This window comes from Pristis pectinata, chromosome 38 (genome assembly GCF_009764475.1).
Source record: "Pristis pectinata isolate sPriPec2 chromosome 38, sPriPec2.1.pri, whole genome shotgun sequence".
NCBI classification, from domain to species: domain Eukaryota; kingdom Metazoa; phylum Chordata; class Chondrichthyes; order Rhinopristiformes; family Pristidae; genus Pristis; species Pristis pectinata.
Window position 1 is genome coordinate 3,702,102 of NC_067441.1, and position 25,276 is coordinate 3,727,377.

Genomic DNA, 25,276 nt, shown 5'->3' on the forward strand with positions numbered 1-25,276 from the left:
TGCTCCCCACCACGCCCTCCCCTCCAACCCTCCCCCCACTCCCACTCCACACCTCCTCCCCCCTCCCCCAACCCCCTCCCCTGCCCCCTCCCTTCCTCCCCCAACCCCCTCCACCCACCACGTCTCCCTCCTCCCTTGCCCCGCGCACCCCACTACACCCTCCTCCGTCTCCCCACCACATCCCCTTCCTCACCTCCCCCTCACCCCCTCACCCTGCCCTCCCCCCTCACTCACTCCCCCACCCCCAGCCACTCAGCCAGAGTTGGCCTCAGTATCCTGGGCCTGGGGTGCTGCTGGGGGGGGCACATGGATGTGTGTCAGAGTGTGTGTGTTGGGGAGGGCGCCAGGGGAGTCGGGGGGAGGGGGGGGGGAGAGGGGAGGGGAGGGGAGGGGAGGGGGAGGGGGGGGAAAGGGGGGGAGAGATGGGGGGTAGAGCATGCATCTGCATGAATAATGTAATCTGGTGTGTGTTCAGTGCTCTGGTCCATGTGTGGGTGGGGGCAGTTGCCGCCTGTGGGTGGGGGCAGTTGCTGCCTGTGGGCAGGGACTGTTGCCCGGGTGCACGTGGGGGCAGTTGCCACCCGTCCCGCCCTGAGCCCGGAACACAGGCTGCAGGACACTCACTTACCTTGTAAAACTTGGTGTCAGTGTCGTTCTGGAAGAGGGTGATGTACTTGCTGTCCAACCTCCAGTAGTGTCGCTTCCTCTGTCGGGGAACAGGCGAAGCAAGAGAGTGACCGACGGAAATAACAGTCAGCAAAACAGGCACTCTGTAAGGAAGTCACCCTCACCCTGAATAAACAGTGACCCTGTACAGTTACAGTGACCCTCATCCTGAATAAACAGCGACTCTGTACGGTTACACAGTGACCCTCACCCTGAATAAACAGCGACTCTGTACAGTTAGTGACCCTCATCCTGAATAAACAGCGACTCTGTACAGTTACACAGTGACCCTCACCCTGAATAAACAGCGACTCTGTACAGTTACACAGTGAGTGACCCTCACCCTGAATAAACAGCGACTCTGTACAGTTACACAGTGAGTGACCCTCACCCTGAATAAACAGCGACTCTGTACAGTTAGTGACCCTCACCCTGAATAAACAGTGACTCTGTACAGTTACACAGTGAGTGACCCTCACCCTGAATAAACGGCGACTCTGTACAGTTACACAGTGAGTGACCCTCACCCTGAATAAACGGTGACTCTGTACAGTTACACAGTGAGTGACCCTCACCCTGAATAAACAGTGACTCTGTACAGTTACACAGTGAGTGACCCACACCCTGAATAAATGGTGACTCTGTACAGTTACACAGTGAGTGACCCTCACCCTGAATAAACAGCGACTCTGTACAGTTACACAGTGAGTGTAACAGGGAGTGTAGCCAGTCAGAATCTTTTCCCCAGGGTAGAGGTATCAAGTACCAGAGGACGTACATTTAAGGCTGGGGCAGAGATGTGTGGGGCAGGTTTATTTTACACAGGGTGCGGTGGGTGCCTGGAACGGGCTGCCGGGGTGGGGGTGGGGACAGATACTATAGAGGTGTGCGAGAGGATGTTAGACACAATGGAGGAACGTGGATCATGTGCAGGCATACGGCATTGTGTTTAATTTGACTGTGTTCGACCCGGATACGATGGGAAGGGCCTATTCCGGCCTGGATACGATGGGCAGAAGAGCCTGTTCCAGCACAGATATGATGGGTGGAAGGGCCTGTTCCGGCATGGATACGATGGGTGGAAGGGCCTGCCCCGCCCCCGGGTACTCACCAGCGGATCCCTCTGGCTGTGGTGGGTCAGCCAGCCTTCTTTCAGCACGGTGCTGCTCCGACGCTTGGCCTGCCTCACCGACTGGACCACGCGCATCAGCGGGATGTTGTTGGTGGAGCTCAGGCTGTGGGGCAGCGGAAGGGAGAGCGATGGGTGACACCCGGAGCTGGCGAGCCGCCACCTCCCCTCACCCTCCCCGTCCGCGGATCGCCAGCGACGGTTCACCAACTGCCATCCGCGACACGGGTCCGCGGAGATCCCGACAGCTCGGCACGTGGCTCAGGTGCAAGGACCCAGGCAAACGGGAAGGTGCAGTGGCCCAAACTGATGCACTTCAGAAGGGTCATTCATTACTTGCTGTTCCCAGCAGATCCAAAAACCTGACAGCACCTACCCCCAGGCTCAAGGACGGCTTCTACCCCGCTGTTATAAGACTCTTGAATGATAAGATGGACTCCTGACCTCACAATCTACCTCGTCGTGGCCCTTGCACCTTATTGTCTGCCTGCACTGCACTTCCTCTGTAACACTTTATTAGAACCATAGAACACTATGGCACAGAAAACAGGCCATTCGGTCCTTCTAGTCTGTGCTGAAACTTCATTCAACTAGTCCCATTGACCTGCACCCGGTCCATAACCTCCCCACCCCCCCCCCCACCCCAAGACCTCTCCTGTCCATGTATCTATCCAATTTATTCTTAAAACTTAAGAGTGAGCCCGCATTTACCACGTCAGACGGCAGCTCGTTCCACACTCCCACCATCCTCTGAGTGAAGAAGCTCCCCCTAAACCTTCCCCCTTTCACCCTAAAGCCATGTCCTCTCGTACTTATCTCTCCTAATCTAGGTGGAAAGAGCCTACTCACATTTATTCTGTCTATACCCCTCATAATTCTGTAAACCTCTATCAAATCTCCCCTCGTTCTTCTCCGCTCCAAGGAATAAAGTCCTAACCTGTTCAATCTTTCCCTGTAACTCAACTCCTGAAGACCTGGGAACATTCTAGTAAATCTCCTCTGCACTCTTTCAATCTTACTGACATCCTTCCAATGGTTAGGTGACCAGAACTGCACACAATACTCCAAATTTGGCCTCACCAGTGTCTTACACAACCTCACCATAACATCCCAACTCCTATACTCAGTAGTTTGATTTATAAATGCCAGGATGCCAAAAGCCTTCTTTACAACCCTGTCTACCTGTGACGCCACTTTCAGGGAATTATGTATCTGAACTCCCAGATCCGTTTGTTCCTCCGCACCCCCCGGTGCCCTACCATTTACTGTGTATGTCCTACCTCAATTTGTCCTTCCAAAATGCAACACCTCACACTTGTCTGCATTAAATTCCATCTGTCATTTTCTGGCCCATTCTTCCAGTTGGTTCAGATCCCTCTGCAAGCTTTAAAAGCCTTCCTCGCCGTCCACTACACCTCCAACCTTAGTGTCATCAGCAAACTTGCTGATCCGATTTACCCCATTACCATCTAGATCTGTATTGTGCATCCTGTTATTGCTTTACCCTTGTACTACCTCAGTGCACCGTTGAAGTGAAATGATCTGTTTGAAGTGTATGCAGGACAAGTTTTTCACTGTATCTCGGTACATGTGACAATAACTAACCAATTCACCAATGTTTGCCAAGCCACTGACCGGGACATGGTTCCCGTGCTCCCTCCCACTCACCAGGACCCCTGTTTCCCGTGGTCTCTTTAAGCTTAGAGTTCACTGGAAAATTTATGACTTTAAATATCCAACGTAGCATTTAGAGGTAAAGTAAATGTTTGATTGGTATCGGTTTATTGTTGTCACCTGTACCGAGGTACAGTGAAAAACTTGTCTTGCATACCGATCGTACAGGTCAATTCATTACACAGTGCAGTTACATTGAGTTAGTACAGAGTGCATTGATGTAGTACAGGTAAAAACAATAACAGTACAGAGTAAAGTGTCACAGCTACAGAGAAAGTGCAGGGCAATAGGTGCAAGGTCACAACAAGGTGGATGGTGAGGTTACATCCGAGAGTCCGGCAGCACTGGGGCCGAGCATGCGCCGGATCGTCAGAGTTTTATGGAGCTGACAGTGCGGCCCCAGCCCTGCTCTACACCCGATGGCATAATTCTCTCCTCCAGCAGGTAGGGACCGCTGCACGTGTCATTGGTTGAAGTGCTCCCTCATTGTGGGAGGGGCCGGGGCGAGGGAGTGCCCTACCCGCGGGATTGGCTTGGCCGTGGGATCTTGCTATGCTCACATTGACAGCTGCGTGTCCTACATCCAGCCTCTGGCCGCTGAGGAGATCCGGGCGGTCCGGCAGGGAATGGGAATCGGGCCAGAGAGCGGGGAGTCTCCCATGGTTTATTCCCCAACACCCCACCACCAGCAGCCGGTCAGCTGACCTACCTGAGGGGCCCTGGATGATCTTCCTGGCCGGAGTCTGACGGGGAGCAGGGATCTGGGTCCGGAATGCCCTCCGGCTCCTCCGAGAGCCCGGTGCCGGAATCCCGGAGCTCCTCCTCTCCTTCTGCCAACACTCCCCCCGCTTTCAGGTTCTGGGCTTCTGGGAAAACACGGAGGTGGAGATGGTAACGTCAGAAGGCAAGAGGCCGTTCGGCCCCTCGAGACCGGCCCACAGGCTCAGCAAGAGGCCGTCCAGCCTCTCAGGCCTGTTATTTTGATCCTTTCCCCTCCCACTGCCCCTCCCCACATCCCGCACCACCCCACCCCCTCCACCACAGGCCTGTGTGGCCGTGCCTCAGCCCTGCGCCCCGGCCTGAGGCCCAGGGTCACATGGGAGCCCCCTCACCCCGGATGTAATGGCCTTACCTTCTCCGTTGGTCAGGGTAGCTTCTCCCAGACAGTCGTGGGGCACCTGGGGGACGCAGCGCTTGTGGCAATTAAACTTGCAATCTATCAGTGGGGGGGGGGGGAAGAGAGGCGAGAGGGGAGAGAGGGGAGGGGGAGAGAGAGGGGGAAGGGGGAAGAGAGAGAGGGGGAGAGAGAGGGGGGTGAGCGAGAGGGGGAAAGAGAGGGGAGGGGGAGAGGGGGAGAGAGAGGTGTCAGACACAAGCACTCACATCCAATGGTCCCACCCTGGCACTGGGGCTCCGAGCTGAGCCTTCCCCACCCCTACGGCCCAGACAGGAGGTGATCTGTAGTGGACGGGCCTCAGGTCCACCGACGGCCACAGCCGCCCAGGTCTGGGCACGGGGCGGGGGTGGGTGAGGGGGTTGGGACTCTGGTGTGGTACAGGGGAGGGTGGACGAGGAGGAGCAGGAGGGGGGCAAGGAGGTGGGGAAGAGGAGGATGAGGGAGGGAAGGGGGGAGGATGAGGGGGATGAGGAGGAAGGAGGGGAAGGGGGAGGGAAGGAGGGGAAGGAGGGGGGAAGGAGGGGAGAAGGGGGAGGGGGAGAAGGGGGGAGGAGTGGGGAAAGAGGCGGGGGGGGGGAGGGGGGAGGAACGTTGCCCTGAGACACCTCCTGCAGGAGTCGTTCTCATCGTCTGACCCGTGACCCCCGCACCCGGCCCATCCCCGACCCCCTCCCCCTCCCCTAACCCCGGCCTGCCCGCCGTGCCCCCCTCCCCACCCCACCCACCCCCTCCCCCGCCCTCCCCCACCCCTCCCCGCCCCACTCACCCCGGCACTGCAGGCCCTGCCGGAACAGTCCACGCAGCAGGTGCCGGCAATGCTGACACACAGTGGGACGAGTGTACGAGTGGATGTGGAAGGTGTGGGGCACCTTCACCCGACCCCCCTCTTGCCGGTCCATCCAGGGGGGGCGGCCCGCCAACAGGGGCATCCTCCGCCCCCCTCCCACTGAGAAACGGGCACCCTGAGGGGAGAGAGAGGTCAGGCTGACACCCACGGGTGCGGTGGTGGGGGGAGAGGGAGAGGGAGGGAGGGGGAAGGGTGAGGGATGGGATGGGAGGGGAGGGGAGGGTGGGGGTGAGAGGGAGGGGAGGGGAGGGGGGTGTGGGAGAGAAGGGGAGGAGAGGAAGGGAGGTGGGAGAGAGAGGGAGGGGAGGGGAGGTGGGAGAGAGAGGGAGGGGAAAGGGGGAGGGGGGAGAGAGAGGGAGGGGAAAGGGGGAGGGGGAGAGAGAGGGAGGGGGAGGAGGGATCAAGGGGGGATTCAAACACAGCACGAAGTCAGCTCAGCATTCAGTTCCATCAGCTGGTGAAGCATTCACAGTCAAACAGCTGGAGTCCAAATCAATTCAACGCAAGGTCTGTGTGTGTGTGTGTGTGTGTGTGTGTGTGTGACCCTGTGCACCCCCTCCCCGCCACCCCCCCCCCCAAACCAGGTGGGACTGCCCCGGGTGGGTGGGATTCCCCGCTGGGACCTACCTCCTGAAGGCTCCGGCTGCAGTTGTTGGGAATCTTGTAGGCACAGCGTTTGTGGAAATCCAGCCCGCAGCCTGCGGAGACATCGGTGGGGGTCACAGACCGTGGTGAGAAGGGGGGGGGGGGGTTACAGCCTGTGGTCGGGGGGCAAGTCCGGGGGTGGGGTCAGGTGTCCTGGTGTAGGGGCAAACCTCGGAGAGATACGGGGAGGGTGTCAGACGGGAGCCGGTGAGGGTGGGGTCTCAGACTGAACAGACAGTGGGTGGGGACGCTGAGGGGGTGGGGTTTGGTGTGGGGGGGCCCTCCAGGGGCTGTGTGACGTGAAGGTGATGAGGGAGAGGGGGGGGAAGGGGGAGGAGTGGAGGGCAGGAGGGAGGAGGGGGAGCGGAGGGGTGGAGGGAGGTGGAGGGGGTGAGGGGTTATCTGACAGTGGGACGTTGGTATAGGTGAGCAGGGGGAGGGGTGTGTTGAGGGGGGGTGGTAGCAAGTGCAGAGGGGCAGTCAGTTCCGCAGAACCGGACCCTCCTTCCACACCTCACCTCAGCCTGACATTGATGTGCGTGCGGGCGCAGTTGGGGGGTGGGTGGTGGGGGTTGCAGTGACTGGGACCCTCGAGGACCACCGCCTGGGCTAGTTGTGGGGGGGGTGTCACCCTGCTCGACACCCCCCTCAGCTGCCAGCTCAGGAGCCCACGGTTTGGGGTGGGAGGGGTCAGTGGGGAGTTGGGGGGGTGGGGGGCGGGGAGCCTGGATTTACCTTCACACCTCAGGCCTTGTCTGACCAGACCCCACAACATCTCCCCGCAGTGGTTGCAGAAGGCTGGCGCCTTGTAGGAGTGGACGTGGAGGACGTGGGGGCAGATATCCCTCCCTCCTTTCAGAGCCGACCCTGTGGGAAGGGAGAAGTTCAGAGTGTTAACGATCCTGCGTGACAATTGGGCTGGAGAAAAGACCACAGGAACTGAAGAGATCTCCAGCTGCTGTCAAATTAACTGACACTAAAACACATCTTAAATACATGTTGTCCAAGGCGTTGGTGAGGCTGCAGCTGGAGAACCGTGCACAGCTCTGGTTACCCTGTTGTAGGAAAGGCATCATTCAGCTGGAAAGAGCACAGAGAGGATTTCCGAGAATGTTGCCAGGACTTGAGGACCTGAGTCGCAGGGAGAGGTCCGGCAGGCTGGGACTTCATTTATAAAACCTATAACATGTTTAAACTTAGGGAAAATTAGGAGTGATACCGTTGACCCTTCGCTTAAATTTGAGGAAGTTTGGAGTCCATTTATTCAGTATTTCCAGATGATATAAGCAGAGATTTTACGAATCCCTTTGAATATTTGAGCGTTTGTCGGCTCTTGGACTGTACTCACCGGAGTACAGAAGAATGAGAGGGGACCTCATAGAGACATTTAAAATGTTGAAAGGACTGGACAGAGTAGATGTGGCTAGGCTGTTTCCCTTGGTGGGTGAGTCCAGGACCAGAGGGCACAATCTTAGAATTAGAGGGTGCAGGTTTAAAACAGAGATGAGGAGAAATTTCTTTAGCCAGAGGGTGGTGAATTTGTGGAATTCCTTGCCAGGTACAGCAGTGGAGGCCCGATCATTGGAGGCATTTAAGGAAGAGATAGATAGATATCAAAATAGTCGGGGTATCAAGGGATATGGGGATACGGCCGGAAATTGGGATTCATTTTCTTTTCCCCCCCCCAACCCCCAACTTCTTTTTTTCCCTTTTCCTTGCAGCAGACTCGATGGGCCAAATGGCCTACTTCTGCTCCCTTGTCTTGTGAACTAACGACATAATAACTTTTTTTAACCAACGAAATATCAGTCCAGTTTTGTTTTTTGAAGTTTTTGGTTTGCTTTTGTTTTTTTTCCAATTTGGGGGTTTTCTTTTCATATAATTAAATCTCTTTTCAGTTTTGTTTTGTATCATGCTCACTTAGCAAGAAAGCAGGAGGTCCAGATTGTATATTTTGTGTAGGAGACTGAGGGGCCCTTATAGAGGTGTATAAAGTCATGAGGGGCATCGATAGGGTGAATGCGCACGGACTTTTTCTCAGGGTAGGAGGATCAAGGGCACAGGTTTAAGGCGGGAGGGGAAAGATTTAAAAGGGACCTGAGGGGCAGCTTCTGCACACAAGAAGGTGGTGCATACGTAGAACGAGCTGCCAGAGGAAGTGGCTGAGGTGGGTACAATAACAACATTTAAAGGACACTTGGACAGGTCCATGGATGGGAATGGTTTAGAGGGATATGGGCCAAATGCAGGCAAATGGGACTAGCTTAGATGGGAATCTTGGTCGGCATGGACCAGTTGGGCCGAAGGGCCTGTTTCCCTGCTCTATATATCCAGAGTGCGTAGGATTCCTACGATGCTTTCAAAAGAATGTTTTAAATCTCTAGATTGTGAGACGGGGCATGGTTCTGGACTTAGTTTTCAGGAATGAGTCTAGGCTGATAGGTGTAGGTGTTGATGGGGAGCATTTTGGTAGTAGCAATCATAACTCAATTAGATTTCACTTAATTACAGAAGGGGATAGGGTTGGCTTCAAAAGGCTCCAATCGGCACAAGATCAATTTTGTTGTGATGTTGGTAAAGGGGGGGTGGTGTGGGTGATGCACTAAAGTTAGACTCCTTGAAAGCATTTAATAAGCAGAAAGTAAAAGCTCCCCCTGCAGGGAGTGACACACTGGTGTGGGCAGCAGCCTGACTGGCTAATGGGAGGGCAGGTATAAACACGTCGTCCTCTGGTGGGTGAGATGCAGGGAGCTGCGGACACCGCCCAGTCCATCACGTCAACCAGCCTCCCCTCCACGGACTCTGTCTACACTTCCCGCTGCCTCGGGAAAGCAGCCATTGTAATTGAAGAACCCCCCCCAACCCCGGACATTCTCTCTTCTCTCCCCTCCCATCGGGCAGAAGATACAAAAGCCTGAAAGCACGTCCCACCAGGCTCAAGGACAGCTTCTATCCCGCTGTTGTGGGACTCTTGAATGAACCTCCTGATCTCCCAATCTCCCTCGTCGTGGCCCTTGCACTCAATTTGTACTTACATGGCACACATACAAAAGTTTTTCATTATATCTTAGTGCATGTGACAACTGTAAACCAATTACCAATGAGTGGTGCATCAACCTGTAAGTGAATGAAGGTATCAGAGTGATGGGCGTCACATTTACTGGTGACACACCAACAGCGAGGGATGCAGGTTGTATAGAGGTCAGAGGGAGGGACCAAAGGGGTGGAGGTAGGTCGAGGACGTGGGTGAGCATCTGGTGAAGAGAGAATCATGCGGGAAAGTGTGAAATTGTCTGTGGTAGCAAGAGGAATAAGATTTCTTTATTGGTCACATGTACATCAGAACACACAGTGAAAAGCATCTTTTGCGTCGAATGTTCTGGGTGCAGCCCGCAAGTGTCGCCACGCTTCCGGCGCCAACATAGCATGCCCACAGCTTCCTAACCCGTATGTCTTTGGAATATGGGAGGAAACCGGAGCACCCGGAGGAAACCCACGCAGACACGGGGAGAACGTACAAACTCCTTACAGACAGCGGCCGGAATTGAACCCAGGTCGCTGGCGCTGTAATAGCGTTTATGCTGACCACTACACTACCGTGCCGGTCCCTAAAACAAGATAATGAAATAGAAAGGGATCTTATGTAAACAAGAGACTGTGAAGCTGTGAGGTGTCCCGGTCTACAGCTAGTTTGCAGATACAGCAAGTAATTTGCAAAGTTAGCTGAGGGTTGACTGTGCAGGGAGTTGGAAAATTATGTGCAAGTTCTATAAGGAACCAGTCAGGCCACATCTGGAGTACGGTGTACAGTATCGCTCTCCTGGTTTAAGGAGTGGTGTGAATGGAGACAGTTCGGAGGTTTATTTGACTAATTGGGCAGGTTGTCTACTGGTGAAAGATCAGACAGGCTCGGCTCATACCCGTTGCAGTTTAGGAGAGTGAGAGGGGATGATCGAGGGTTCTGAGGAGTCTCGACAGGGTGAGTGGGGAGAGAATGGCTCCTCTTACAAATTTTTACAGATGTGCAGTGGAGAGCATTCTGACTGGTTGCATCACCGCCTGGTATGGAGGCTCCAATGCACAGGATCACAAGAGGCTGCAGAGGGTGTAGACTCAGCCAGCTCCATCACGGGCACAACCCCCGCCACCATTGAGGACACCTTCAGGAGGCGGTGCCTCAAGGAGACGGCATCCATCACTCACAACCTGGGACATGCCCTCTTCTCACTACTACTATCGGGGAGGAGGTACAGGAGCCTGAAGACCCACACTCAACGTTTCAGGAACAGCTTCTTCCCCTCCGCCATCAGATTTCTGAACGGTCCATGAACCCATGAACACTGCCTGGTTATTCCTTATTTTTTGCACTCTTCAGTTATTTTATAAGTTACAGTAATTTTACGTCTTTGCACTGTACTGCTGCCGCAAAACAAGTTTGACATCACACAAGTCAGCGGTTATAAACTTGGTCCTGATTCTGTGAGAGAATCCAGAACGGGGGGGGGGGGTCACAGTTCACAACTAAGCAGTTGCTCAGTTAAGACGGTTCTTTTCCCTCTGAGAGCGGCGAGTCTCTGGAACTCTCTCCCTCAAAGGGCAGGGGAAGCAGAGTCTTTGTGTGACTTGAAGGCAGCGTTAGGCAGTGGTGAAGAGGTTGGAAGGTCACCAGTAGGTAGACAAGAACATGGAGGTTCGATCAGCCGCAATTTGGACTAACGGAGCGAGCTGCTCCTGGTCCTAATCTGTGGGTTTGTGTGGAAGTGACATTGGACTTGGGAGACCGCTCGGCAATACGTGACAAAACAGGAGGCACCGGGGGAGGAGACAAGGAGAATTCAAAGTCGGCGTGTTCCCAGTGATAACAAGGGTGGCGGTGAACCCAGAGCTCAAGCAAGCAGGACAGGACGAGGCAAGTTTTTGACTGATAGCCACATGCTCCACACACCCAGACATTACGTTGGGACATTATGTTGCAGTTGTACAAGTTGTCAGTGAGGCCACACTTGTACTGTGGACAGTTTCGGTCGCCCTGTTACAGGAAAGAGGTGGTTAAACTGGAAAGGGTGCAGACAGGATTTGAGGATGTTGCCGGGACTCGAGGGCCTGAGTTACAGGGAGAGGTTGGCCAGGCTGGGACTTTATTCCTTGGAACGTAGGAGAATGAGGGGCGACCTTATAGAGGTGTTTAAAACTATGAGAGACAGAGATAAGGTGGACGGGAACAGTCTTTTCCGCAGGGTAGGGGAGTCCAAAACTGGGGGTCTTAGGTTTAGGGTGAGAGGGGAAAGCTTTAAAAGGGACCCGAGGGACAATGTTTCCGTGCAGAGGGTGGTGAGTGTATGGAACGAGCTGCCAGAGGGAGTGGGTGAGGCAGGTACAACAGCATCATTTCAGAAGCACTTGGATAGGTACATGGAGGGGCGGGGCTTGGAGGGATATGGGCCGAATGTAGGAAATTGGGACTAGCTGGGTGGGCACCATGGTCAGCAGGGACTAGGTGGGCCGAAGGGCCTGTATCCTAGCTGTATTGATCTGTGACTACCATTCAGACACACGCAAACACGGATAGATGCAGAGGCACAAACACACATACAGACACACGCACACACACACACAGACCCCTGGACACACACACACACACACACACACACACACACACACACACACACACACACACACCCATGGACGGACAGATGGACAGGCACACACACACACACACACAGACCCCTGGACACACACACACACACACACACACACACACACACACAGACCCATGGACGGACAGATGGACAGGCACACACACACAGACCCCTGGACACACACACACAGACCCATGGACGGACAGACGGACAGACACACACACACAGACCCCTGGATACACACACAAGGGTGGGTAATATGTCCTGTAACGCAGGATGATGTGCAATGTGTGGGGAAAGATAACGAGGGCACAAGGGATAGTTCAGTCCCACAGTTCACTGGGGAAGGTTACCAATGGTGTTGTCAGTGGGCAGGGGGGAACAGGGGGGAACGGGGGGCGCAGGGCCCCACCCCCACAGACAGTCACTCACCTGTCAGGACCACCTCGATCAGGTCTCCCTGGTGGACGGTGTCGGAGGGTGACAGCCTCTGGAGGATGTTCTCGGACTCCAGATCATGGCGGAAAAGCAGCAGCTGCCCGGCGGTCAGTTGGTAGAAGGCGGCATCTGGGAACTGGGGGTGGGGACAGACAGGGATTAACCCTGGGCAGAGAGGGGGGCCAATCCCCGCCATACCCCTGGGGGGGATCCTGGCAACACCCGGCTCCCTCGCTCAGTCTCCGTCCCCCACCCTGCACAACGCCCCCCCCACCCCACAGCCCACCCATTGTGGCACCCCCATCCCCGACTCTCCCCTCCCCAGGCTCGACAACCCCCACACCTTCCTGCCCACCTCCCTCCACCCTTCTCTTGTGATCTTCCCCCCCCCCCCCGAGGATAGCGTCCCGCACCCCTCCCCGTGACCCCCTCCCCGTCTCAGTGACTCCCACCAGCCCCGCACCCCTCTCCATTTCCGTGACCATCCCCTCCCCATCTCTGTCACCCCCTCCGGCCACTACACCACTCCCCATCTCTGCGACCCCCTCCCCATCTGTCACCCTGTCCAGCCCCCACCCAATCTCTGTGACCCACTCCGGCCCCCAAGCCCTTCCCTGTGTCTGTGACCCACTCCGGCCCCCGTGCCCCCCCCCCCCGTCTCTGTCCCAGTGTCCCCTGTCTGTGTCTCCATCCACCTGCGCGGTCCAAACCAGAGCCAGGCGGATCGGAGTTATACCCACAATGCAGATGAACGGTGGTCAGCCCCTCTCTCCGCCACCTCGTAAACCCCTCCCACAACTGAGACCTCAGCCCAGGGACCGGCCTGGGTCAGGGTGGGTCTGAGACCCTCCCCCAGGACTCTGGAGGCTGTTGGTATTACACAGGACACGGGGGCTTGTTGTCCCATCACAGAGAGGGCACCAGCCCGCCCCCCCCCCCGTCCTGGGGCAACTCCACCCACTCCAGTTATAGGATGCAGAGTCCGGGAACTGTGCACGGTGGCTCCCGGTGTGGGATACGGAGACCGGGAACTGTGCACGGTGGCTCCCGGTGTGGGGTACGGAGACCGGGAACTGTGCACGGTGACTCCCGGTGTGGGATACGGAGACCGGGAACTGTGCACGGTGGCTCCCGGTGTGGGGTACGGAGACCGGGAACTGTGCACGGTGACTCCCGGTGTGGGGTACGGAGACCGGGAACTGTGCACGGTGACTCCCGGTGTGGGGTTGAGGTGCTCTGAGTTCCAGGCAGCAACAACGCGCTCTCTGACCCACGAGGCGGAGAGCGCTGCCCAGCCCGATTACTGGACACTGCTTCTCAAAGCAACCGGCCCAGAGAGATACAAAGGGCCCACCGAAACTCCCTCACCTCTCTGACCTTCCGACAGGACACAGCTCGGTGTGGGACAGGACACTGTCCAAACAGCACAGTGTGTGCATGTGGGACCCGTCCCCCAGTGAGGGTCAGTGTGTGTGTGTGTGTGTGTGTCCCATCCGGCAGTGAGGGTGGTGTGTGAAGGGGACTGAGGGTAGGTGAGCTGTGTGGAGCGATGGGGGTGGGGGGGAGGAGGTGAGCTCTGTGGGGGGAGGCAGCCTGCACTGTGCTGAGCGCCCGGTAGAGCAGCAGGAAGTCAGGGGTCGAAGGCTGCAGCTCCCTCCGTGTGGTTTCTGTGGCCGTGGCTTCCTCGAAGTGAGCTGACGTGTCACGGGGTGTCCGGGAAACTGTCCGAGAGCGGCCGGGCGGGGGCCAGGGAGTGGAGGGGAGCTGGATGGGAGGGAGGGAGGGGGGCGGGAGGGGAGGGGAGTGAGGGGCGAGTGAGTGAGTGAGTGAGTGAAGGGCTCCCTCTGCACAGGGGACACTTAGGACACTTCTGGCAAATGCTGGCTGGCAGGAGTGGGGAGGGTCACAGTGGGGGGGGGGTGGTGGTGGTGTGACTTGTCTAAAGCCCTACAACAGAGCAAAGGAGGGGAAACATCAACCCACCAACCCCCACCCCCCCCGGAAACCCGAAACACAGTCAACAATCGTCCCTTCTCACCACCCCCACCCCCCCACTGCGGCGCCCCCTCCTCACCTCCCCTCCCACGGTGCTCCCTCATCCCCCCTGCGGGGCTCCCTCCTCGCTCCCGTGGTGCCCCCTCCTCACCCCCCCCCATGGTGCCCCTCCTCATCTCCTCTCCTGCAGCGCTCCCTCCTCACCCCGCCCCCCCAGCTCCCTCCTCACTGCCTCTCCCCCGGCGCTCCCTCCTCGCCACCCCCTCCCACAACACAGCAGAATAACCCCGTTGACGGTGGGGCCGGACACGGGGCAGGCAGAAGTTGCTCAGGCCGCAGCCACACCGAGCTCCGAGCCTCGGTGGGGACGTCCCCCCCGTGGTCAGAGTGGACGGGCAACTCCTGCAGTTACCGACCGGTCTCTGGTCTCCCCCACACCCACCCACTCCCACTGCCAGAGGGCTGATCAATGCGTACACACACACACGCGCACACGCACGCGCACGCGCACACACGCACGCGCACACACACGCGCGCAGTGTCCCTGTCAGCAGCACAGACGGTCACAGGGACATTCGGTCCCCAATCCACCTCCCACGGGAGGTGACCTGGGTCAGCGCACACTCGGTCGGAGGAGGAGGAGGGGGTGTCGGAAGGTGGGGCTCGGGGCCCAGGTAGCTGGAGGAGTGATGAAAGGATGGGGAGGGCAGAGACGGGGAGGGGTGTAGGGGCCGGAGGGGGTCACAGAGACGGGGAGGGGTGTAGGGGCTGGAGGGGGTCACAGAGACGGGGAGGGGGACACAGAGACGGGGAGGGGTGTAGGGGCCAGAGGGGGACACAGAGACGGGGAGGGGGACACAGAGACGGGGAGGGGGACACAGAGACGGGGAGGGGAGTGGGAGTTTTGCCCTCTCAGGGGTGGTGTGGGAGTGAATCTGGTGTCAGATTGTGAGACATGGCACCCATTTTCTCTGGGGCAGAGGGTTGGGAAAGGTTGCCGCTGGCTGGGGAAAGGTTGTGGGCATCCTCATTTCGCCCCCACCTCAGGGGGGGCTATTTGACTGTGCCAGGCATCACACAGGGAGCCAACCAGCAGCTTCAGGCTGGGACAAAGGGTTCGGTCACTGGCTGGCAGTCCTGACCAGTGACTGTGAAGAAACCCCCACCTCCTTGCAATCAAAACTTCAGTAAATCCCTCGCAAGCAAGGAGGGTCCCTGCACCCTGGTGTTCCTGACAATCTGATTGGCAAGAAACTGCAAAGAGTTGTGGACACAGCTCAGCACATCACGGAAACCAGCCTCCCCTCCATGGACTCTGTCTACACTTCCCGCTGCCTCGGGAAAGCAGCCAACATAATCAAAGACCACCCCCCCCCCCCCCCACCCCGGACATTCTCTCTTCTCCCCCCTCCCATTGGGCAGAAGATACAAAAGCCTGAAAGCACGTCCCACCAGGCTCAAGGACAGCTTCTATCCCACTGTTATAAGACTATTGAACGATAAGATGGACTCCTGACCTCACAATCTACCTCATCGTGGCCCTTGCACCTTATTGTCTGCCTGCACTGCACTTTCTCTGTGGCTGTGACACTTTATTCTGCATTCTGTTATTGTTTTCCCTTGTTCTGCCTCGATGCACTCATGTGAAATGATCTGTATGGATGGCACACGAAACAAGGTTTGTCACTGCCCCTCAGTACATGTGACATTAATAAACCAATTTACCGATCTCTCTTGCCCCACCACCCGACTCAGTTGCCTCTGGGTCGGACAGTGGAATTGACAGATCCGCCTCTCTCTAATCAGACTCCGCCAAGGGAACATTGGACACGGTTCACCAGGCAGGCTATCGACCTGCCTGGCTTGAGGCTAGTCACCCACTGAGACCGAGCTGTGTAGGCAATGACCCAGGGATGGGGGTGGTGGGTGTACCGACGGGTCAACCCACCACTCTGTCCAACCGGCAGTCTCCGATCGTCTCTGGGGTGTGGAGCCGGGGGATCCGTCTCCAGCTCCCTCTGGTCCCCTCAGTCCATCCTTCTCGCTCGGCGTGATCTCAGGAGGCAGCCGGGAGCGCCGGACGTGGGACCGGCTCGGGAACCGCGCTGGTCTGGCCCAGGAGGCGGCCGGGAGCACCGGATTCGGGACCGGCTCGGGGACCACGCTGGTCTGGCCCAGGAACAACACCGGCATCTACCGCACGGTCAGGAACCTTGCTGGGAATGTCCCGTTGACACAAAAAAGAAGCAGGATGAATCCGATCCGGCTCGTCCCTGTCCCATGAGCGACGGAAGCTGTCGCCGGCAGTGCGGTCACTGACCGATGACCTGCTCACCGTTCCCAGTCTGGGTCTCACCTTCCAGATCCAAACGTGGACCCAAGAGCCAAATCCCAGGGGTTGAGGTGAGACTGACCACCCGCGACATCGAGGCAGCGTTTGACCGAGTGTGGCATCAAGGAGCCCCAGATAATCTGGGCATCCAGGGAGAACATCAAGGGAGTCACCCCTCACACAGAGGTCGTGGCGGTCAGAGGGAGATCATCTCTGTCCCAGGACATCGCCGCAGGAGTCCCTCCGGGCAGCGTCCTGGGCCCGACCACCTTCAGCCGCTTCGCCACTGACCTTCCTTCCGTCACAAGGCCGGACGTGAGGAAGTTTCACCGATCATCGCACAATGTTCAGCTCCTCAGCCGATGAAGCAGCCCGTGCCTGCGTGCAGCGGGACCTGGACCGTGTTCAGACATGGGCTGACCCGTGGCGAGTAACATTCACCCTGCATATGTGTCGGGCAACAACCACCCCCAACGGTGGAGTCTGACCACCTACCCTTGGCGTCCAATGACACTCCCATCACTGGGTCCCCCACCGCCAATGTCCTGGGGGTCACCACCGACCAGAACCTCAACCGGACCAGACACATAAACCCCGTGGCTACAGAGTCAGAGGCCGGGGATCCCACAGTGAGAGACTCACCTCCTGACACCCCGAGGCCTTTCCCCCATCTAGAAGGCACAGGTCAGGAGTGTGACGGGACACTCCCCACTTGCCTGGGTGGGGTTAGTCCATGCACTCCACATCCGCCACATTACCTCTCCACCGTCTACAGGTCAGGAGTGTGACGGGACACTCCCCACTTGCCTGGCAGAGTGCGGCGCCGACAACTCTCGAGAAGCTCAGCACCGTCCAGGACAAAGCAGCCCGCTCGATCGGCACCCCACCCACCCCCTGAAACACCCCCTCCCTCCACCACCGGCGCACGGTGGCTGCAGTGTGCCCTGTCCACACGTCAGAGGGAGGGGAATTTGGGGATGGGCTGGGGGGCTGGAACCTGAGGCTCGAGATTGGGACGGGATGTGGGAACAGGAAGGTGAAAGTTGAAACAAAAAACCAGAAACTTGGGGGGAAGAAAACACAGGAGACACTCAGCGGGTCAGGCAGCGTCTGCGTAGAGAGGATCGGAGTGATGGTTTCGGGTGTGGGAGGAAGGGCTAACTCTGGTCCTCTCCCCACAGACACTGCCTGACCTGCTGAGTGTTTCCAGCACTGGCTGTTTTGTGTTAAAAGTCAGAATGGGAAGATGGGAACTTTCTAAAGTAAAGAGGGTGTTTATGGAGGGGGACCTGAGGGCGGTGAACATGGGGGTGACGGGCGGGGGAAGCAGGGTTGGTGCTGGGAAAGAGGGATGACCTGGGAGGATTCAACTGATCCAGGGGCACCTGGAGGTGCAGTCAGGTACACTGATGTTTCGAGCCCCGCACACACGTGCACACGCACACACACGCATGCATGCGCGCACACACACAAGTACGCACACGCACACTCATGTGCACGCACACACGCACGGGGCTGGAGGAACTCAGCAAGCCAGCGGCGGCAACTGGACGGTCGACCATTCAGGCCGAGAACCTCCATCCGTCCCCCGCGCCTCTGCCTGACGGCTGACCCGGGCCCCGACTTTGTGGGACCTTGCTGTGCTGAGGGGCAGAGGCCAGACCCTCAAATTGGGCGGGAGGGTGGGACAGAGCTCGGCGTCGGTTCGGTGCGGTAGATTGTGGATGGATGTCTCGGACAATCCCAGCCTCCCACCGGTACCTGCCCCACCCCCCACCTCCTCCCCACCCACCCCAAGGCCAAAATATTCAAATCAGGCGGCTGCAGTGCGGGCGGGGAACTCCTGTGCAGGCTGCAACTGTCGCTGAGTCGAAGGAACAAAGAGGTGTCTGAGGTGAGTGGAAAAACTTACGTGAGCAGCTTGGTGTCAAACTGCGCTGCACTTCCTGACTGCTGCACCACGGTGGGCGTCACCCTCCCCAGCACCCACTGCCTCAGGAGACGGCCCTCACTCTCTGCACTCACACCCTGGCCTTCATGGTGATGCCTCCCACGTCCGCACAGCGGCCTGCCTCTCCTTCAGGTGCTCCCTCACCTGGAAGTGTGGCGCGTGGGGGCCTTGCAGAGGGAGCGCCGTGCTGTGGGACGGGGCGGTGAGGAGGGAGCGCCGTGCTGCGGGAGGGGGCGGTGAGGAGGGAGCGCCGTGCTGCGGGAGGGGGCGGTGAGGAGGGAGCGCCGCGCTGTGGGAGGGGGCGGTGAGGAGGGAGCGCTGTACTGCGGGAGGGGCAGTGAGGAGGGAGCGCTGTGCTGTGGGAGGGGCAGTGAGGAGGGAGCGCCGTGCTGCGGGAGGGGGCGGTGAGGAGGGAGCGCCGCGCTGCGGGAGGGGGCGGTGAGGAGGGAGCGCCGCGCTGTGGGAGGGGGCGGTGAGGAGGGAGCGCCGCGCTGTGGGAGGGGGCGGTGAGGAGGGAGCGCCGCGCTGTGGGAGGGGGCGGTGAGGAGGGAGCGCCGTGCTGTTGGGGGGGGGGGGGGGCGATGATAATTAACGTCCTTAATCACTTGCTATACGTACCTACTAGCCTTTTCCGCAGGGGACGTGATGCGGCAGAAACAAGGGGAAAAGCACGGCAGGACATCAGCCTGTTGTCCAGGGCTCTGCCCCAAGGCCAATGCCAGTGGGAGGAAGACGAGTCTCTGGGCTGTTCAACTGGGTGAGGCAGCGTGACTATTTACCACACCGTACACATGGAGTGCGACCAGCTCAAGGCGAGATGCAACAAAAGACGCCCCCTCGCTCCGACCATCCATCTCACTGCCATCCAATCAATGTTGCCATGTAAACAGTCACGGTGCAGTTCCCCCCTGTGGCCTCGCGGTGGCACCACTGAGTCCACTTAGGAAATCTCCCCAACTCTTGGCACCGTCTCATCGTGGGAATGCAGCGAGATGCAAAACAGGCCATTTGGCCCATCACGTCTGTGCTGGCTCTAAGAAAATTAGTCTCATTCTTCTTTCCCCACAGTAGGGGAGCAATCTAATGTGTAGAGGACGTTTGATTCAGGGAAATTATATATCTGCAGGGTTATACGCTGTTTAAGCTGCCCAGCATTATCCCTGCCTTGTTGATTTCCTTTTCCAAAGGTGGTTAATTCAGTGATTACAGCATTCCAATAGCCTGTCCTGGTCCATCCATGTAGACGCCACGGCCAAGAAAGCTCACCAGCGCCTCTACTTCCTCAGGAGGCTAAAGAAATTCACACATCCCTGTTGCCCCTCACCGATTTTTACCGATGCACCATAGAAAGCATCCTATCCAGATGCATCACGGCTTGGTACGGCAACTGCTCTGCCCGGGACCGCAAGAAACTGCAGAGAGTTGTGGACACAGCCCAGCGCATCACAGACAGCAGCCTCCCCTCCGTGGACTCTGTCTACACTTCCCGCTGCCTCGGGAAAGCAGCCAACATGATCAAAGATCCCACCCTGGACATTCTCTCTTCTCCCCTCTCCCCTCTCCCATCGGGCAGAAGATACAAAAGCCTGAAAGCCCGTACCACCAGGCTCAAGGACAGCTTCTATCCCGCTGTTGTAAGACTAGTGAACGATAAGGTGGACTCTTGACCTCACAATCTACCTCGTCGTGGCCCTTGCACCTTATTGTCTGCCTGCACTGCACTTTCTCTGTAACTGGAACACTTTATTATGCACTCTGTTATTGTTTTACCCTGTGCTACCTCACTGCACTGTGTAATGAATTGATCTGTACGATCGGTATGCAAGACAAGTTTTTCACTGTACCTCAGTACAAGTGACAATAATAAACCAATACCAACAATATTACCAAGCTCCATGTTTCACACCAATTACAGGCAATAGTTTCAAACTACGACACGGTCATCACTGGCCAGAACGCACTCGAGCCCCTGTGGCGCCCACTTGTCCCAGAACCCCCCCCCCAACCCACCATACCCATGGATACCGCGTGCTCCTTCTCCAGGGACACGCACGGGCATGGACGTGACCCTGGAAGAGGGGCAGGCAGTCGGCTCGGGGGGGAATCCTCGACGATCCTGCCGCCCGGACCCGTGAGTGGCCTCCTCGGGTGGGCCTGGGAGCAAACCAAACGGGAGACCCCCCCATGACCCCTCTGCACCATGGGACCAAAGATCAGGAACGTGGGGCTGAAGTGCGGCCAGAACTTGAGGAGAAGCCCCTTCAGATACTCAGATAGAGGCTGCAACCTCTCACACTCCTCCAGGGTGCAGAAGTGGCAGGGTGCCTGGGAGTGTGTGATGGGACGGTGTGGAGGGAGCTTCACTCTGTGTCTGACCCCGAGAGTGTGTGATGGGACGGTGTGGAGGGAGCTTCATCCTGTGTCTGACCCCGGGAGTGTGTGATGGGACGGTGTGGAGGGAGCTTCACTCTGTGTCTGACCCCGGGAGTGTGTGATGGGACGGGGTAAACAGAGATTTACCATCTCAGAAGCAATTTAAAACATTTGAACAAAAACAAATACTTTGAGAGCTGTTTTTGGGAGTCCAGCCCTCCCAGCTGTCTGTAGATATAATGTACTGTTTCCAACCCTACCGATCCCGCACAGGACAGCACATCTCAGCACCACTTTCCCATTGACAGGGAACCCAGCGGGAACACCACAGGAGCAGGCAGTGGGATAACCGGCTAACCTGTGCACAGCAAGATCCCACATGAAAGTAACTTGTTAACTGCCCGATCACCTACTGTGGGAATACTCCATCCCTGGGACAGGGAGAGAGCATCTGCTCTCCTTCCAGTGATGGGCGAGGAGTCCGTTACCCCCTCAGAGGGCAGGAAGGGCCTTGGGGTTGATCTCGACCGAAAAACGGCGCTGCTGACACTACGGAACTCCCTCTGTACCACCCCTCCTACTGGGATAGGGTGCAGGGGGGGATCAGTGCGGGGGGGGGGGCAGCGAGGAGGGAGTGCCGCGCTGTGGGAGGGGCGGTGAGGAGGGAGTGCAGTGGGAGGGAGGGGCGGTGGGGAGGGAGCACCGCACCATCAGAAGTACCAAGAAGGCAAAGCAAGATCCCACAACAGGGGCTGGACGAGACGCCCCTCTCACCTCCAGGATGAAAACCTGCCACCGATTGGCTCGTTAAGGTCTGTGGGATCTTCCTGTGCACACATTGCCTGCTGCGAACCCCACATTGGAACAGAGGGTACCCTTGGGCAGAACACAACACCAGGCAGCTCGGGAGAACCTCTGCGATCCAATTCTCCCTCACCCCACCGGCCTTGGACCCATTAACCCCAGCAGCTTTGCTGCTCCTACCTTCCTGAGGATCAACTTGAGGGCCACCTCCTTGGCTCTTTCGACAGAAGCGTCCTGAAGCCCCAGGGACACGCTCTCCCTGTGAAGACCCACCTGGACGAGGAACTGGAGGCCGGGGGTTGAGGTGCCGAAGCCCTGCGAACGGGGGATCTTGCCCAAGGGGTTACCCGGGCTGCTGGGGGTCTCCGGACCCGGGGAGCGACACATCCCCGGGTGAGAGTTCCTACCCCCGGCCGGGACAGGTGCAGGGTGGCGGAGATCAGGTTCCGAGGACATTGCAGAGAGAGGGGCTGAAATTACTTCATGAACAACAGCCAAAGCTATTAAACTTTGGGGAGGAGGGAAAATCACTAACGGGCTGGGAGAGCTGGGCCGTCACGTTACAGAAAAGCTTCCGTTTTTTAAGCCACTGTGCAAAATGTCCCTGAACTTCTGTTGAATCCGCCCGGCAGCGAGTTCAGGCGCTGAGAAGCTGCGTGAAGATAGGAAGCAGAGCGAGAAATTTACAGCGGCGCAGCAGCAACCAATCAGCGCTTCAGGTGGATCAACCAATCACCTGTTACCAATGGTCAACCAATCCTAGGTCGGGAGAAATCAACCTATCCCAGGTCACCACTGATCAACCAATCCCAGGTCAGGGGAATCAACCAATCCCAGGTCACCACTGATCAACCAATCCCAGGTCACCACTGATCAACCAATCCCAGGTCAGGGGAAATCAACCAATCCCTTGTCAGCAACGGTCAACCAATCCCAGGTCAGGGGAATCAACCAATCCCAGGTCAGGGGAATCAACCTATCCCAGGTCACCACTGATCAACCAATCCCAGGTCAGGGGAATCAACCAATCCCAGGTCACCACTGATCAACCAGTCCCAGGTCAGGGGAATCAACCAATCCCAGGTCACCACTGATCAACCAATCCCAGGTCACCACTGATCAACCAATCCCAGGTCACAGGAATCAACCAATCCCAGGTCAGGGGAAATCAACCGATCCATGGTCAGGTGGATCAACCAATCCCTTGTCAGCAACGGTCAACCAATCCCAGGTCAGGGGAATCAACCAATCCCAGGTCATCACTGATCAACCAATCCATGGTCACCAGAGAACAACCAATCCCAGGTCAGAGAGAACAACCAATCCGAGGCCCCAGATCGGAGAGAACAACCAATCCCAGATCAGTGAAGCAACCAGTCTCAGGTCACAAGTGATCAACCAACCCCAGGTTAGAGAGGTTGACCAATCCTAAATCGGAGATCAACTAGCGGCAGGCTGGGCCAACCAATACCACGGCAGTGGGATGGCACTGTCCCGGAGTCCATCCTCGGACTGGCCCCACACATCGCCATCGGACACTCCGTGGGACCCCGAGTTCAGGGGTCACCATTTACCCGGTTCTCTGTGGACCCCCTGTGCCATTGTGAGCACACTGGAACAATGAAAGGTTATTGCAAGCACACTCCGAGCTCTGCCAGGTTCCAAGGGCCAGACCACGAGGGGCAGAGAGAGAGACAGAGAGGGAGGGGGAGAGACAGAGAGGGGAGAGGGAGAGACAGAGAGAGAGAGGGAGAGAGAGGGGGAGAGTGTGAAAGGGACAGAGACGGGGGGCAGAGAGAGGGAGAGAGAAAAGTAGAGGAACAGAGAGTGTGTGAGAGAAAGGGACAGAGAGAGGGAGAGAAAGGGAAGGTGAGAGGGCTTGAGAGAGAAAGAGGGCTTGAGAGGGGGAGAGGGATAGAGGGAGAGAGTGCTTGAGAGGGGGAGGGAGAGGGAGAGTGGGGGGAACAGAGAGTGAGTGTGTGAGAGACGGGATGTGGCAGTGAGGGGGAGAAGGAAGCCGACAGAGAGAGGGAGAAAGAGGCTGACAGAAAGAGAGAGAGACGCAGAGAGGAAACAAGAGGGTGTAAGAGAGAGAAGCCAGAAGGAGAAGGGAAAGACGCACAGATCTGAGGGAGGGAGGGAGGGAGAGAAAGGGATAAAGGACAGAGAGCAAACCGCCTTTGCCTTCTCCATGTACCATGGTTGGTGAGAATTTTAACACTTCTCTCATTCCAGCCTCCCCCCCCCCCAATTCCCCCCACCCCACTGACAGCTGTGCCTTCAAGCTGCCCGGGACCCAAGCTCCAGAATCCCCTCCCCAATCCCAACCCCTTGCCCCCTGTGGTGTAGGTTGGTGTTGGGGGGTGTAACGTGATGTAACCTGCTCCCCCTTCCTCCGCAGACATACCCTCGAGCGACCACAGCAAGTCGGTGCCTCCCGACGGATACACCTTCCGCCGGGAGCTGACCGAGTTCTGCAACTTTCTCCGCAACACCGTGAAGGATTTCATCGAGTCCCCCATCGTGGGCACCTTCATCCTGGGCACCGTGCTCATCAACATCACCATGGTCGTGTCCCAGACCTATACGAAAGTGATGGTCCGTGGAGGTAGGAGGGGCGAGGGGAAGTGGGGGTGGGAGGAAGCCCCTGATCCACCACTTGGCCCTTGCAGGGCTTCAAGTTCCTCAGTGTGAACATCACCAATTTGTCCCGGTCCAACCACGTCGACGCCATGCCCAAGAAAGCTCACCAGCGCCCCTGCTTCCTCAGAAGGCTGAGGAAATTCAGCATGTCCCTCATGACCCTCAACAATTTTTATTGATGCACCACAGAAAGTGTCCTATCTGGATGCATCACAGCTTGGGACGGCAACTGCTCTGCCCAGGACCGCAGGGAGTGGTCCCTGCAGAGACCGGTGGGGTGGGGAGGAGGAGGTGTGGTTGGCGGTGGGAGCTCTTTGCAACTGATGGGAAGTGAGGAAGGGTGAAAGGTGGGGACCGGGGGTAACTGTTCTGCCTGGAGGGAGGCAGGGTGAGAGCAGAAGTCCGAGAAACTGAGGAGATGTGAGAGAGGGCTCTGTCATCTAGAAGGGAAGCCTTACTTCCTGAAAAAAGGGGGACATTTTGGATGTCCTGGAATGGAAAGCCTCACCTTGAGGGCAGATGCATCGGAGACAGGGCAAGTGGGGTCCATTGCATGTGCCAGCTCCTTATTGGTATTGGTTTATTAGTCACTTGTACCGAGGTACAGTGAAAAAACTTGTCTTGCATAGCGATCGTACAGGTCAATTCATTACACAGTGCAGTACATTGGGTTAGTACAGAGTGCATTGAGGTAGTACAGGTGAAAACAATAACAGTACAGAGTAAAGTGTCACAGCTACAGAGAAAGTGCAGTGCAATAAGGTGCAAGGTCATAACAAGGTAGATCATGAGGTCGGAGTCCATCTCATTGTATAAGTCTTTCATTCAATAGTCTTATCACAGTGGGGTAGAAGCTGTCCTTAAGTCTGGTGGGACGTGCCCTCAGGCTCCTGTATCTGCTACCCGATGGAAGAGGAGAGAAGAGAGAATGTCCTGGGTAGGTGGGGTCTTTGATTATGCTGG

At 57.3% G+C, this 25,276-nt stretch overlaps 1 protein-coding gene across 8 annotated transcripts in view; it reads right to left on the reverse strand.

Moving 5' to 3' along the window:
- Nucleotides 1-24,212, reverse strand: part of LOC127587097 (serine/threonine-protein kinase D3-like) — a 65,456-nt gene extending 41,244 nt beyond the window's left edge. For 6 of the 8 annotated variants that reach the window (XM_052045309.1, XM_052045310.1, XM_052045311.1 and 3 more), the window contains exons 1-9: nt 21,851-22,501; nt 12,210-12,351; nt 6,874-7,005; nt 6,121-6,191; nt 5,413-5,608; nt 4,602-4,685; nt 4,179-4,335; nt 1,778-1,901; nt 629-706 (exon numbers count right to left, since the gene is read on the reverse strand). In XM_052045309.1, the coding sequence (XP_051901269.1) occupies nt 629-706; nt 1,778-1,901; nt 4,179-4,335; nt 4,602-4,685; nt 5,413-5,608; nt 6,121-6,191; nt 6,874-7,005; nt 12,210-12,351; nt 21,851-22,126 (1,260 nt within the window). In that variant the 5' untranslated portion in view covers nt 22,127-22,501. Of the gene's footprint in view, nt 1-628; nt 707-1,777; nt 1,902-4,178; nt 4,336-4,601; nt 4,686-5,412; nt 5,609-6,120; nt 6,192-6,873; nt 7,006-12,209; nt 12,352-21,850; nt 22,502-24,077 lie in introns of those variants that run through there. The other 2 variants (XM_052045308.1, XM_052045313.1) reach the window with 2 other exon arrangements.
- Nucleotides 24,213-25,276: the final 1,064 nt, after the last annotated feature.